The sequence below is a fragment of the Apis mellifera genome, linkage group LG11 (genome assembly GCF_003254395.2).
Source record: "Apis mellifera strain DH4 linkage group LG11, Amel_HAv3.1, whole genome shotgun sequence".
NCBI classification, from domain to species: Eukaryota; Metazoa; Arthropoda; class Insecta; order Hymenoptera; family Apidae; genus Apis; species Apis mellifera.
Window position 1 is genome coordinate 2701156 of NC_037648.1, and position 15971 is coordinate 2717126.

General features: G+C 31.5%; 1 protein-coding gene and 1 long non-coding RNA gene across 12 annotated transcripts in view; one reads left to right on the forward strand and one right to left on the reverse strand.

Moving 5' to 3' along the window:
- The window catches only part of LOC408342 (disco-interacting protein 2), a 49547-nt gene that overhangs the window by 15569 nt on the left and 18007 nt on the right, over positions 1–15971 (forward strand). For 4 of the 11 annotated variants that reach the window (XM_006558999.3, XM_006559000.3, XM_006559001.3 and 1 more), the window contains exons 2-4: positions 799–1670; positions 6818–6889; positions 11167–11382. In XM_006558999.3, coding sequence (XP_006559062.1) covers positions 799–1670; positions 6818–6889; positions 11167–11382 — 1160 coding nt within the window. Of the gene's footprint in view, positions 1–798; positions 1671–4551; positions 4574–6817; positions 6890–11166; positions 11383–15971 lie in introns of those variants that run through there. The other 7 variants (XM_006559002.3, XM_006559003.3, XM_016914987.2 and 4 more) reach the window with 4 other exon arrangements.
- LOC107965203 lies at positions 2200–4135 on the reverse strand. The gene is made up of 2 exons (XR_001704858.2): positions 3445–4135; positions 2200–3368 (listed from the first exon to the last, which is right to left on the reverse strand). It is a non-coding gene; the product is annotated as an uncharacterized LOC107965203 (long non-coding RNA).

A 15971-nucleotide genomic window follows, 5' to 3' on the forward strand; every position in this document is an offset into this window, starting at 1 on the left:
AGTTTCACAATTTAAAATTAGTGCTGAGTCTCTCGAGTAAAAAGTTTTGGAAACAATTAAAATAGTTTCAATTAGATAAATATATCATTATTTCAAATATTATTTTTTTATTTAATTTATTTGAAAAATAAGTTTTCTTATACTTTTTTATTAATGAATGAAATTTTTGTGTGAAAAATTTTTTTTAACGTGCAGAATGATGATCTTAATTGTTGATTTGATTTATCACTTGGAAAGTTACGAATTTTTGAAGAATTTTTATGCCATGTTGAATATTTATCTAATTATATTTAATAATTAAATAATAGCGATAATAATAGAAGCGTGCCAAATTCAAACTATTTTTTGCATTATTTATTATAATAATATCAGAATATTTAGTATATATTTTATTGAATAAATAATTATTTATTATTAATTAAAATTATTATTAAATTATTTTAACTTAACATATACTAATGTCTCACTATTTTTCAAACAGATTTGATAAAAATTCGTAACTAGGCATGCAATTAAACCAAATGAATTGCAAAATACAATCGAGACTATAATTTTTCCATTCTGTACGTGGAAATCTATAAAAATAAATATTCGATAAAAAGTCAAAAAAATTTACGTTAATAAAACTCAATTTAACTTAATAACCGAAATAAATAGTTTCATGCAAATATTTTTTTCAAATACTATTATCCAACATTGAAATATCGATTATTTTTTTCGGTAAACTAGTTTTCGTCAATTTCATCGGTCGATAATTTCGTTAGGTTAGACGTGAACTCGATAATAACGTGACTTTAGGGGTACGAGAAATGGTTTCTTCAACCGAAGAACGAAGAAACCATCGCCCAGCGTGAGCGCGGAGGGCTACTTCAAGCGAACGAACGCCTCGAGGCGATCCAGTTCTCGACGCCGTGGAAAGCGAACGTCTCAGAGGGTAAAGAAATCCCAACCTCAACCTCAACCCGTGGCGCGTTCGAACAGTCCGGTATGGTTCGTGCCGCCGGAACGACGTAGATCGAAACGTCAAAGGCGAGTCTGGCGGGAGATCAGATACTTTCCCGAGGCTGAAATTCCTGTAATCGAGAGAATCGACGATTATTCGTCGAATTTGTCGGACGATCAATTCGACGACCTGAAGTTGTTGCTTTCGGGGGATTTTAACGACAGGCGAGAAGGAGGTTTGAACTCGTTGGTCTCGTCCTCGTTAGGTTCCTTCTCCGCGACATCCTCCTCGTCGTCGGCTTGTCGGGCACCAAAGATTAGCGATTTTAACGAAGACAAACTATTCTCCGAGGAGCTACGAACTAGCGGGGTCTTAGCGCGAAGAACGATATGGCGACCCATGACTTCGAATTACTTTGCCAGCAACCAGTTTCTCAGCTTTCTATCGAAGGGCTCGAGCAATCTCATTGGCAAAGAGAAGACGAGAATAGATTCATCGTTGTACTACAGATGTCTCTCGTCTACCGACAGCGAAACCGAGGACGAAACGACCAATCATCATCTCGAACGAAGGAAGAGCACTCGCGCGATGCATAGACAGCAACACTTAAAGAGGCAAAGGTCGGGGCTTAGGAGAAGACCTCTCAGGCGAAAATCTCAACTTCGAAAAGCTTCCGGCCAGCCAGTCTTTCTCGTGCGAAAATGTTCGTCCTTGAGGAAAAGACCCAGTAAGATAATCTAACTAAACGACGATATCTTATTATTACATTCGGACGGATTTATTATTTTATGGCAACGATTTTCAATCTTTTCTCATCTCGCATATACATATATACATATTTTTATTTCTAAAGTGAAAATGAAATAATATTTTTAAGACATGTGAACAAAATTTGCATATATTTTATTGAAAATTGCTGCCTCATGGTATATAATTATATTCCATTTAATTTATTATAAAAATGAGGGTCAGGGAGATTTTATGATTCAAAATAAGTGGAAAATCAATAATAAATAAAGTTACGTTGAGGTTATATATTGGAAATTAATCAAATTTATACAATTTTTCTAAGAACCGAAAGTTTTCAGATGAAAAAAATGTTGATATAAATAATTGTTTTTTTTGGAAATTAGAAAGTTTATTAGTTTATTAATAAGTAATAAGGTTATTCTTTTCTTCTAAAAAAAAATGTGAATAAATAAGAATTAATAATAAATATAGAAAATGAAATATGTATAAATAATAAAGTAATTTTATAGCTAATGTAACTAATAGAAATTTATTAACATTCAAATACTATTTCTCAACTAATACTTCATCATCTGCAAAAATTTATCGGAACGTGGATCTAATTTATACATTACGTCTTGAAAGAATTTCCATTCGATTACTCAACATTTTAAACAAGATGCATACCTCACTTCGTCATCCATGTTAAAATAATTTCCAATAATATATTTCTTCATTTGTGAAAACGTGATATATCTGAATGATAAAAATACGCTGGAAATAATTTTTTCTCCTCAAAAATCTGAAATATATGCATTCCATTTCGACATATCTCTATTACACGATGTTTCGTGTTTAACAAACTATATGCGATTCCTTGATGCAATTGAAATGATATTTACTGTACAGCGGCGACAATGTAGCCATCTAGCGGCATAATTACTTAAATATCTTTTTCAGAACGAAAGTTAATAGAGAGAAATAACTTACTTATCGACTAATCTACTTAAAAACTTTCCATGTCGTATAAAACTTGCTGATAGAAATTAATTTCTTCTTTAATTTTAACGGCGATTTGAAATCGAATTACTGGTATTACATTAATACGGGTGCTCGATGATTCAACTAAAAACTTTGTGTCACTTGTTAAGATTAGTTGCGAATCTGTCTCCTTTTCGTCTGGTATTCCACCTGATCGACGTTAATCACGTAACAGAATCGCCCAGTTTGGTTTTATTGCGGTTTTTGCCTCTGTTAAACTTGATTCAAAGCTGTGCACGTACGTTCGATTAATCGCCGCCTCTTTCCAATTTCTTTCTTCGAGTCTCTTGAATGCAATCGGATGCCTATCAACCTTTGATTGCTTCTTGCCCATATATGCGTTCTTCTTATTGGAAATTTTTATCATTGCTACCATATTTACCCTATAATACTATTTATTTTCTACACATAAATTAAAATTTCCAATTTTTTTACTTATTAATCATTATCTGGCAAGTATAAGGTCTACTCGAATCCAGAAAGAAAAAAATCTTTCTATCTTCTTTCAAATGGAAGTTTTCTCTTCATAAAAATTATAAAAAATGAATTTTTCTCTACACTGCGATTATTTGCATTCCTTTAACGTGCAATTTATATCACTTTCTCTAATTATATATTTATTTTCTCACTTGTCGATCTGCATTCAATTCAATTTCTAAAGATGGAAAAAAATGTTAGATTTGATTTATATTTAACCAAACATTGTAGATATGATCGGTAAAAATAGATACGTTATGGTTAAAGAGTTAATTATGAACGTCGATGTCAATGTCCTGGCTCAAGCGTTTAATAGATGCAGGATCTGCCGGTATGCATCCCCAGCAAAGAAATTCTTCAGCCGCATAGTAACCATAATTCGAGCGTGCAATAATTCCCTTCGACGTGTTCGCGTTCATAGATCCGCGCACAATATGCACTTTGCCCGAAGGACCAGTCGATCCGCGTGCCGATAATTTTAACTAGCGGTTAGATAGCCCGTAGAGATATATTCCGCTCGTATTCCGTTGCTCAACGTCTAGCCTCCTGGCTAAGTCTTTCCACTACCATTTCGGAAGAAGATTCGTTCTTGCGTTAAGCTACTGATTTCCTCGTTTTCTTTCAACTTTTTTTCAATTATACTTTGCACAAATTAAAAATTTAAGAATTTAATTTAACAGACCGTGGATACAGGAATTCCGTGTTAGCATGAAACGAACGAAAGAGGGAGACACTGGCTTACTCTCAAGTTACCAGTCCTGAAAAATACTAGAGAGTTTCACTTGGGTAGGTTAACTTCACTTTTTAGGTTAAGTTAACCTTTCATCGGTAAACGTCGAATCTCGCAAGTATAATAATGTGCTTTTGTTATAATAAAAAATAAAACGAATATTTAAAAACTATATTGTGTGATTTGGATCGATTAATTTATTTTGTAACAAAAACGAAAAAAATTTTGTTATGAAACAAAGTGACAATCGTCAATTTATTTTATTACTATAATAAAAGAAGTTGTATTAACGAGTCACGATTTGCCGTGCACGTGATAATTTTGCTATTCATTTTCTAAAAGTTGTATTTTTCGTTAATGAATACTACTACTGTGGAGAATAATTGTTAATTCTCATTCTCAATACAATGTTTAACGTTTCAAGAAAGGAAAAATAATTTTCGAACGTTCGAGAATTTATTCTCAAATATGCTCATCATCCTTAGACATACGATTTAACCGAGTGAAGTATCCAAGAATAACTTTTATTTTTAATGCAGTGCTCACGAAAAATAACTTTCAAGTGCAACTCTCAAGAACTTGTATTCTTGAATACATTTGTATCCATAGAGATTATATTTAATAACGTTAAATTGTGAAAGTATTTCGAAGAAGTAAGAGGGAGATAGTGTTGGTTAATTTGCAACTCAAAATTCAGAATATTAAGCATTTTTATAAGTTAGAAAGAGAATCGAAAACCCACGTTGATTTACATAATTTGGCGTCAGTACGCTTCGAAGACAATTGAATCAATTTCAGGCACTTGAGTCATTTCTCTTGCTAGATGCGGTAGTACATATTAACGTGGGTTATTGTTCAAAGACATTTTTTTTTTCCATGGTAAGAATGTCGGCGCAAACTGGTTGCGAATCTTGTGGGATATCGCTTCGTGGGATATTACTGTAATCGTAGATTAAAATTTGAATTGAAATATGGCGGATCATTTAATGTGAATTATCATTTTTCGTTTTTTATCCGTTTTTGAATTCTCATCGTTATAATAATCTAGTTTCAAAGTTTTCGTTAATAGGAGTTCATATTTCATTCAATGTATCATATAACACAATAATTATGCAATGCTTAATTGAATTATATTTTATTTTATTTATTTATTTATTTTGATAGAAAATACATATTAAAGACGTATAAATATTGTAGATCGAGTATATAATTGCATATTAATAGCATTCTGTTTATTTTAAAGTAGTTTAATTTTATTCAGTAATTATAAAAATTGAGTTTAATCGTGGAATCTTCACGCGCATGTAATCTAAGCGCTCACGCCATGTATTCTTATTTAAGATTTTGATGCGTAAGAAGAAGGTTAGGTAACAATTGGTAATAGTAGAACGCGAATTATTTAGAAATGATTCGATATAACATAACAAAATTATTAGTTCGGGTAATAATTTGATCCAAAGTTCAAATACTCGTCGAAACTCGCTTCGTTCGTATATAGATAAAGTTTATAGGACCGGAATTCTATTCGATGGAATAATGTAACACACATAATTTACGTAGAAAATTGGATGATTGGGATACCTTTATAGATATCCGTGCTTCGTTGAAATAAATTCAGTGATAATGTTACATGGCCTAGTTTTGTTTTGCGCCGGTGCTCCTACCTGGAAAAATCGTGTCTCGGCCGTTAGCCGATCGATTCTAGGCATTTTCTCGAGTTACGAGGCGTGACGCCAGCATGCCAACTCGTTTCGCATCGTATAAGACACGTGGGCAAACTTGTTACGATGCAGAAATTCACAATACATACCCATTCTGGAATTTTGCGAATGGAAAACTTGTTTATCGTTATCTTCTTGCAAAATTATTCATCATTGATGCAAATAATGCCTTTTCGTATCTATACGATATATATTATTGAAATTCCTAATGCTCGAACTTCTTTCGTTGAGGCGATAAATTTTTTTTAACATACTAAAAATGCAGTTATAAATTATATTTTATACAAATTATATATATATATCAATTCAAAAATAAAAAATGTTTTTCTGCTTTATTTTTAATTATCGACAATTAAAAATCTTTTTACATACAAATATGTAAAAGGTAAAGAATATTTTCTCTGAATAATTAAAAAACGAGTCTACGATGCAATTTTTTTATTTTTTTTTTTTATTTGAAAAATTTTTTTGAATACCGGTGTTATTGAAATAGATGTAAAAAAAAAGAAAACTTGCTATCTAATTGCGAGTAATTAACCTACTATAGGTTAATTATATTAGGTAGTCATTGCATCATGGAAAGGCACCCCATGACTCGAAGAATGTTATCCCAGAACAGGTCTGATAAATTTGCGTATCCGAGGCGCCTTGAGAATTCCTTTTCTCGGAAAATTTCATTGGTTTACATTTAGCAGCCAGGTGTCTCCGTTTACAACTCGTCTCTCCCTGAGAATTTTGTCGATGCAATTTCTACCACTTTAAACGTAACGACTTCGGGTTCACCGATCGTCCTCGAAATTCCACGGGTTCTGCGCTGCGAAGAAATTACCCCGAAACGAGATCGCGCCAGAAGCTATCGAAATACATCCTTTTTCAGTCATAGCAGAAATCGTTTCAATGGAAAAGAACATTGAGAAATTGATCTTTCTTATTTAGCCATTCGTTCGAGTTCGCACGATTCAATCCTTTTATTTATTTATTTTCGAGAATACACAATTATTAATCGCATAACGGTCTTTTTTTAACATATCGATTAATCTTATATAATTGTAAATTGTTATTTCAAACGATTGATTGCTGTTTTAAATGCGTTTTGTATATATTAATCGAAATCACATTTCATAGATATATTTGTAATATTTTCGAGTATGTTAATTGTAATTTTAACTGTTCTAGGGGATATTACGCAAAAGGGCTATGAGAAGAAACGGACACGTCTATTACAACAGTATGCCTCAAAGCAACTGGGTAAGTCGGACTTCTCTTTTGCTCGCAAAGAATCTTAGCGAACGAATCATGTTCATCATCATTTCATCCTTATCGAACAGCGCACGCGTGAACGAGAAGCTCATGATGAAATCGTAGCAGCGATAATTCTTTTCTACGCCACCAGAGGGATTTATGCGCTATTTCGCTAGTCCGACATTTTATTTTTACCGCGGACAAGTACCGGTGATTTATCGTCTACCGCGTTTATCGACTTGTTCTACTAGTGACAACCATTTGACTTTGTCTCTCGCCTTCTCGCCATATGAATCATCGATGAAAAACACTAAAACAGTATCTCTATATATATATATATATATATATATATATATATATGTTCGATGCAAAGAGACTCTATTATAATGTTTAGAAAGAATCATTGATGATCCACGGCAAAGTAACGAGCATTCAAAAAGAAAGTGTGACGAATTGGCCGTTTTCTCTTTGATTTAATTCCTATGTGGGCAATCATAACTGTAAAAGAAATTCAGAATTGAAATTTTGCAATTATAGAACAAATGTGATTCTTATTGTGATTTGATTATATCGAAATTTATTTTCGTTTTTATCGAAAGAAAAATCGAGTGAGATAATATCAATTATTTTTTTTTGTTCTTTTGAAATGAAACTTTTATTATTCGTAAAATAAGATCAAATGGATAATTTGGATTCTAAATAAATATTTGATCAGATCCAATCGGATAAAAGCAAAATATCGATTTCAAAAATAAATGAAACATAGAAATATTATCTTATTGCTCGCACAGAGGTTAATTTTGTCACGAAATAATCTTACGTATGTTGCATTACGTACGTAGAGCTTCTCGTCCTCGTGGTCCGTGCTAGCATGCGCGATAATCTCGCGCACGTCTATTGCGCCACATCCAGACGCAACCAGTCTCTCATTCTCTCTCTAGTCGTTCGTAATATTAATCACGTTCCGATTCTCAAGAGACACGGGCATTGCGTTCCATACACAATGCTGGCACATGCAATCGTAATGGGAATAAAAGAAGAAACGGAGGGAACATGACAGCGTTATTCTTCGTTCCGGCCATCGTTTTCCATCCGTCACCTTCTACCGGTTTTTCTCTCTTACACAATCCCCCTTATCAACCACTCGGGCTCTCCGTACTCGTTCGCGCCAAATATTTTCCCGCCAATTTAACGGCCTTATCGCCTCTGCGATAATACTACGCGCTTTCGCAATTAAAGAATACGTTTACTACACGAGTCTTTCAATTTTTTTTATTTTTATTAATGAAATCATTCTGACATAACATAATCGAAGTATGTAAATTTATATTGATATACGAGTAATTGGAAATCATCGAAAATTTTTTTTTTAAATTTATCGTATTATTTTATTTTTGCAGAATAGTTTATTGATTAATAATATTTATATATATAATTTTATTTTAGAAATATGTATTCGTATATTAATTAACATTGAGAGACGATAGTATTTATAAAATTATTACATAAATCATAATAAAGTTACAGTTATTTTTTTTTGAAAAATTAATAATTTTATTCAGAAATAATATTTCATATAATATTGATTATATATTTTTTTAAATTATTTTATTTTGTTATCCTTTTATCTCATTGCTTCAGAAAACCTAAATATAAATAGTTTTTAATTTCATTAAAATTTTAATTCAAATAGCAAAAAGTATTTTTTTTTCGCACAACGAGTATACTTGTTAAAAAAATAGATTTTTGTGCAACAAATTTGATATATTCATTAAAATGCAATTAACAAATTAAAAATAGATCACTTGACAGGTAAAAATATATTTATACACCTGTAACCATATATTTTAATAGTTTTAGTGGTAAGCCTATATAAGTTCGCCCTTGCCATAATAACGCCTTCGGCAGCATGGCTACAGCTGCAATCGCTCGAACCGCTGTAATCAGTTGCAATATACATACTGTTTAACTGTACCTGCATGCGGAAGAGCTATTTCCGCGTTATCCGTTCGTTATATACGCTCTGTACATCTGCTATTGTCGCGTACGCGACTCTCGAGCAAAGACAATTTTCTCGGCAGAGTTCGAGTCACGTTCGATCCGTGGTTTTCCAATCATTTTCCTCCACGCGGAAACTTGTTATCCCCAGTACCGCTGTATATTTCTTTTAACTTGATTATAATCTCGATGCACGCTGTTGCTTATAGCCACGAATCTTCGAACCGTGCCCCTTTTTTCATCGTACACTCGACGAGGATACGTATTGAAAAATAATGAAAAAAAATAAGTCTTATTTTGGATCTTGGAAAGAAAAATTTGTGAACGTCATTTATTGGTTGAAATAGAATAGAAGTTGAAATGATCGATTATTGATATAAAATATTAACATAAGTAATTAGGGAAAATAGAGAAGACATTTTGTGAGTAATAAAATAGGTTTTAAAACTAAAAGTGATGGCTAAAAATTTATATAGATATTAAATAATTCTTCAAGTTATAATTCGCTCTTCTCACCAATGATTTATTGTCATTTGTAATTTACGATTGTGTTAGGAATACACGGACAAAAAATAACTTTTGCCTAAGGACATATTACGTGTATAATTATTCTGTCATATCATATTGTATTCGCTACTTCATCGATTACAATCGTTTTTTGAATAAACATCCGTCCAATATGATAGAATCAAAATTTATGATCTTTTTTGTCTATTTCTCATAAAATATATAACTACAATCTATTTACTAAATTGATATAATTGAAAAATTGAAAAAAATATTAGTTTTAGTACGTTAAACTTGTTTGCAAAATCGTACAACTTGATTAACCTATTCAATATGAATATTGACTTAAATCAACAGCCACTAGATGTCACTAAATGTACACATATAAACTTAATAATCAATAATATATTTGTCATAATATAATTTGTGATTTTTTTTTTTATTATACTTTCATAATTATTTCTATTATTTATTAAATTCATAATACATGGTATTATTAAAACTAATGCTTTATAAAAAAAATATTTCGCGTTATATTTTGTGCAGTTGACTAACGTAGTACCGAAGAGGTTAGTCCCTTTTAAAAATTCGAGTATTCTAGTCCTACGTGACAATTTCGAAGAAAAGATCGATAAAAATAATCGAAATTCCTCGCTTCAGTGCAATGATGGGCGTGATTCTATTAAAGAGAAAAGATATCGTATATACACGGGAGCGAACGCGATCCAAGCTCGATTTACACCGGTGGTTACGATATTGTCACGGTTCGCTCGAACGTTATTAAATTCCATGGAGCGTGACTTGCGCGTAAGCATTAGCTCTATTCTAATGTCGTCGAATCAGAATCGAACAAACCGTGACCGTAACCATAAACAGTGTTCAAATGGTTATATGATTTTAAAAAAATGAAAAATTTTTGATCCTAGTATCGTTATTTTTAATAATTCAATGATTTGAACTAGATTTACAGTTGTAAAAATTCTTTAAAAACGTATCTTTAAAAACTAACCAAAATATTTAATATTAAAATCAGAATGTTCGAAATAGGAGAATATTATAAAAAAAAAGTCATAATTGAAGTTCAAATTTAAAATCAAGTTCAAATAATCATTTTTGTTTATATAAAATTATATAAAATTTAGAAGATTAATTCAATTTAGATTTAACTATAAAATTTTTTACATATATATTATCATTTTGAGTTATCTATCATTAATTATCTGTCTTTTAAATATTAAATATAACGTTATAATATAATATTTCTTGGGCACATTTGGAAAAAAATGTCTGGAAAAAAATTGATGTATAAAAATTTCTATCAAAGAATATTTATTACATTACAATATATGATATAAAAAAAATCTTATTCTCATTTAATTTAAATTGCTACATAAATAAGCTTCGATCAACACTCTTGTGTGCATCAACTTTTCCGTTTATTTTAACCTCTTGGAACCCTTCAAAGATATACTACAATCGACCCTTCCTGAATGAATATACCAACATCCTGCACAATCGAAGTTATGACTTTTTAAACTAAACGTATCGTCGCTCTATGAATGCTTTTTCCATACGCTACTGTGTATACATTGTACAGTGTTTCCATCTAATGGTAAAGAGAACAAGTACGGAGAAGTGAGAAACTAGCCGGCGAGTAGTCCCCCTCTTCTTCCTCCCCCTCCCTCTCCCTCTCCCTCCAATCCGTGTTTGAGAATCGGAACGAGAAGAGAAGAGTCTGGAGGGTGGCTTTTTTGCATATGCACGTGTGTGGCACACAGGGGCTGGAAAGGATGGAGGAGGTGTCGGCGTCCTCGGTATCGGAGGGGTCGAGAGAACAGGTTATGGAAGCGGTGGTGGTGGTGTTGGTGGTGGGGGCGTCGGCGTCGGCGTTGGCGTCGGCGTCGGGGTCGGTATCGGTGTCGGTGGCCGACCACAGCCACGTGCACGCCGCACGCAGCGCCGTGTCACTCACAACGAGAAGCGCTATCATTCAGGTAGCGCGAACCATTGCACGACTCAATTTAATATACATGTATATTAGTGTTTCTTCTCGAGAATTTCTCGGGAAAATTGTTCTTCATTTTATTACTATTATTTATTCGATTAAGCCAATATTCTCTTAAGCAAAGAAATTATTATTACAATTACAAATTTTGTTAGATGAAAAAGAATATAATTTAGTTTAACATCTTGCTCGTTAAGAAATAAAAAAGTGATTTTATTTTCAAATAAAAAATTTATAGATTATATTTAACGTTAATTTCTTTTATTTTCTTTTCTTTAATCCCTTCAAAATTCTCGAGAAATATAATAATTTGATTTCTCAAAAAATATCGAGAAACGCTAATATATACATATATACGTATATATATATACATATATATAATTTTTCTATTCTTTACCTCGTATTTACGCCTAGAGAATTAGAGTTTAGCTCTGCGGCTCATGCGGGATCTACCTAAGTATGTACTTCGCCGACCAGCATTTAGTCATTAGAGACATACGACATTCTTAGTCATGTGTGGATTTTCGTTTCGGTAGGAAACGTTATATTTTCATTAGACATATCCGATGTTGTTTATACACATTCACCAAACCAAGTGTGCATTTTTGACTGTTCATGTAGTTTTTTTTTTTTTCTCTCTCTTCTCGCCAATTTTTCATCTTTGTTCAATTTATTCGTTCTCCCTTATTATTATTAGTAATTAACAATAATTTGTGATATTTTCGTTGTTGTTCTTTTTTATGTTTCCAATTTGATCCAATCATCTAATTTAATCGAGAAATCTACGATAAAAAAAAGTAAACAATTATCAGTAACGAGAGATTAAAATCTGACTTCCAATTAAAATATTATTTTTTTTCGAGATAACATGCTGTTGTGAACTTGAACTTTAACATATAAAGGTTAATCTTCTAATTTTATTATTTTGCTTTATTTCTTTATTTATTTTTTTTTTTTATATATATATAATGCAACATTGTCCTGTAGATTATGTAAAACGAACTCTTTGATATAAATTTGCAAAAGAGTGAAGCGGAATTATAAAGGAGAGAAGAGAATAGGGCTCGTCAAGGTACAAGAATCGCGATATTCTCCAAAGAGTTGTCTTTATACACGGGAAAAAAAATTTATGAGGAACGCAAGCATCAGACAGGGATCCCTGAATAGCTGACAGGCTGTCGAGCACTCGTTGGATAATTGCGATGCCGTTGGTCCTCGTCTTAATTAAGCGGCGGGCCCCTCGGGCTTCGCACTTCACGGCACTGGCTCCGCTTTGACGATTCGTTGGCAAAAATTTCCCGTGAATCCTACGCTCATTGCGATCGTAGAAAAAAAAAAATCGTTAGCACGATTAAATTCACTGTGTTACGCCAACTTTATTTTCCGATCAATTTGTTAACGAAACGAAGTCGAAAAATATTATTTAATTGGAAGTCAGATCATCTCATTGATTGTAAATACATGAAATTTTCCATTGTTAATCTTTAATGGACGTTTGTCACTCAGGATTCAATTTATCATGTGTATATACCCTGGATAATAAGCATTTAAAGAGAAATGAGAAATAAAAAATATTTTCTTAATTGAATGTGATTAATTTGAAAATATTATTTTGAATATTTATTTAATCTTATAATATAGAGTATTTAGTATATTTAGTGTAGTATTTAGTAATAAGTTTAAGGCCGTTTTTCAATATGCTGGAAACTTGTATTGTGTTTCTCACGACAGATGGCGATCTTATTCGTGTGAAATACATGTGAAGTTGTCAAGGAAAGACAATAGATATATTCAGAACAGTGAGAAAAATACAATATCGATGGATTAATGAGTGATTCTTCTAATAAAAATAAATCCAAACGTGATATAAATCAAATAAATTTCGGATATTTGGTATATTTATATTTATTTCTAATGAAAAAAGTTTATCATATTATATCATATTTGAACTTATTTTTATCATAAGAATCTTATCAATTTCATTGATATTTCATTTTTAGAAAACTAAAAATTATATAACGAAAATTATAGAAATTTCTATTCTTCTCTTTGATTTATTTTGTTTTTTTTTCATTCTTATCCATTAGCTACGTACATTAACTGTTCTTTGGTCAAAGTTTAGGTTATGTCGAGTTTGAGATATTGAATTCAAGAACGATAAATTTTCTTTCAATAAAGAATATGTGCCTTCGAAACTGTTTAATTCTTATCTAAAATATTCTTCAATAAATATTCTTAAAAAAATATTTTTATTTTTTATTTCAAATATTATTATCCAGCGAATTAAGATAAGATTCTTCCAATTACAATATATGTATTGTTTTTACGTTGTTTTTAGAAATATATTCGTATCAAATAAATGCAAAATAATTTGTGCGTTTAACGTCCAATAAGTATTAATGAATTAACGAGATACAGTATCGTGCAACGTGACACATGTAAATACATAGTATATAGACCCATTTTCAGCAAATCGATGTTGTTCTACAACACGATAGCTGATGATCTGTTATAAGTGTGCACGATTTAGATTTTTATCTCCACGCACGTAGATATAATGTACAGTAATATACAGTTTAATTGTGCTTTATCGATCGAATGAAGAATTAGTCGATTTCGTTAACTTTGTTCTCACGTCATCGTTTACATTTGCTTTTTTCTTTCCTTTTTTTTTTTTTTTTCTTTTTTCCTTTTTTCATCGATTCGATTTCATTCCGCCACGATCTCTTCTACGATATTGAAAATGAATCGTAGAGGATCGCGGAATCGAATCGTTCCTCGAGCCATCATCACTTCACGGTTCACGATTCATCCGTAATTATAATCTCAGTAATCCGTAAATCATTCTTATCAGTAGTGATCATATATATATATATACACACGTGTGATTCAACCTCTTCATGTTTTATGCTGATTAGTAATTCTATTTTTTACATTTTACTAAATTACTCTTCAAACATAATTTAAATCATGGATATTTTTTTTTTTTAATTTATACATCGATTAAATTTTTAAAAATTAAATAAAAAAAAGTTTAAATCGCCGATAAGCAAATTCATACGTTTCTATGCGATTTAATGTTAAATTATATGATTAAGCCTGCAATGGCATATCTTGTAGAATGTTTCACTTCCTGTATATAAGATTTTTTATCCGTTTAATTATTAATAACGTAATAAGATACAACATACTATTATTTATCTTTTTTTGCACAAATTGCAGGATTAAAAGTTTCCCAAAAGTAATTATTATTCACTTGTCCAATTTAAAAATATTGATCGATATCGATGAGCACAGAGCTTGAAGAGGTTATCATGTGTTCTTCTCTTGAATGTAGCTCGCTTGCTTGTATAATCCCTTCGTGCGTACCGATTCGCGCAGAGATGCTTTTACACCTTATAGATACCTTTGTAATTCGACTTAAGCCGGGACCGGTTGTTCCACCTTACGGGTGACTCGAGATCGCAGCCGGCCATCCATCGGCATTCTTGCGACTCGACACACTCGCGGATCTGGCCGCAACATCTAGATTTTTCCGTATCGGCTATTAGTCGACTCGCGTGGTTCGAGAATAAGAGAATCCAACCGTGCCACGATCGTGAACCTCGGTATTTCCTCATATTTGCTCGTCGGGATGATTAAAATTAAAATTTATCTCTCTCAGAGGAGGAGAACAAAAATTTGTTGGATATTTTTTGATAGCGATTAAAATCGTAAAATTGTTATTTCCAGAGGGAAGTAACAATTTTTGAGAATAAATAGGACGAAAAGTTGTGCGAAATAACGTAAGATCATCTTATGGATTCGTAGTATTAAATATTTTATAATTGCGAAACATTGGGAAAAGTAGAACAGATTGGTATTTTTAATTAAGAATAAAAATTTATCTGTTAGGAAATACAGGGAAGATTGAAATTTTTTATTATTTTTTCTTCGAGATGTTCTTGTTAAAAAAAAATAAATTGGATTATTATTTCAAATGTAATATGATTAAGTACAATCTCAAGGATTTATACTTTTTCAGAAAAATTATGATATCGGTAATTTTACGGAAATTTATGTTCTGCAATGGTGGAAACGAATCTTTTGCAATTATAAAATACTTATTGTAAATTTAATTATCGTAAAAAATTATAGTCCGTCTAATGAGAAGAGATCGTTACATATGTAGTTTAGTGCATTATATATGTACTTGTTAGATTTATTATTTTTATTAATATATCGACTCGCGTAATAATTACAAGTTATTTTTTTTTTTTTTTGCATAGAATCAAACTTAATCCAAATTCCAAATTTGGACAACAACAAAAAGAAAAATTTTTCAAACGTCGATAACGTATCGTATTCTATGCACTTACGATGCGTGACGTCATCGTGAGAACTCTTCCCATTGGACGGACTGTGAATAAAATCATAATGGCGGTCGAAGTAATAATAATTCAATTTTATATACGCATAACTTTTAATTCTATGGATTCATAAAGTTGAATTGTTATTTTCAAACTTTATACTCATTAAATGCTATCAAAAAATATAAAAATATTACAAATTTTTAATGATGATAATATTGAAAATATG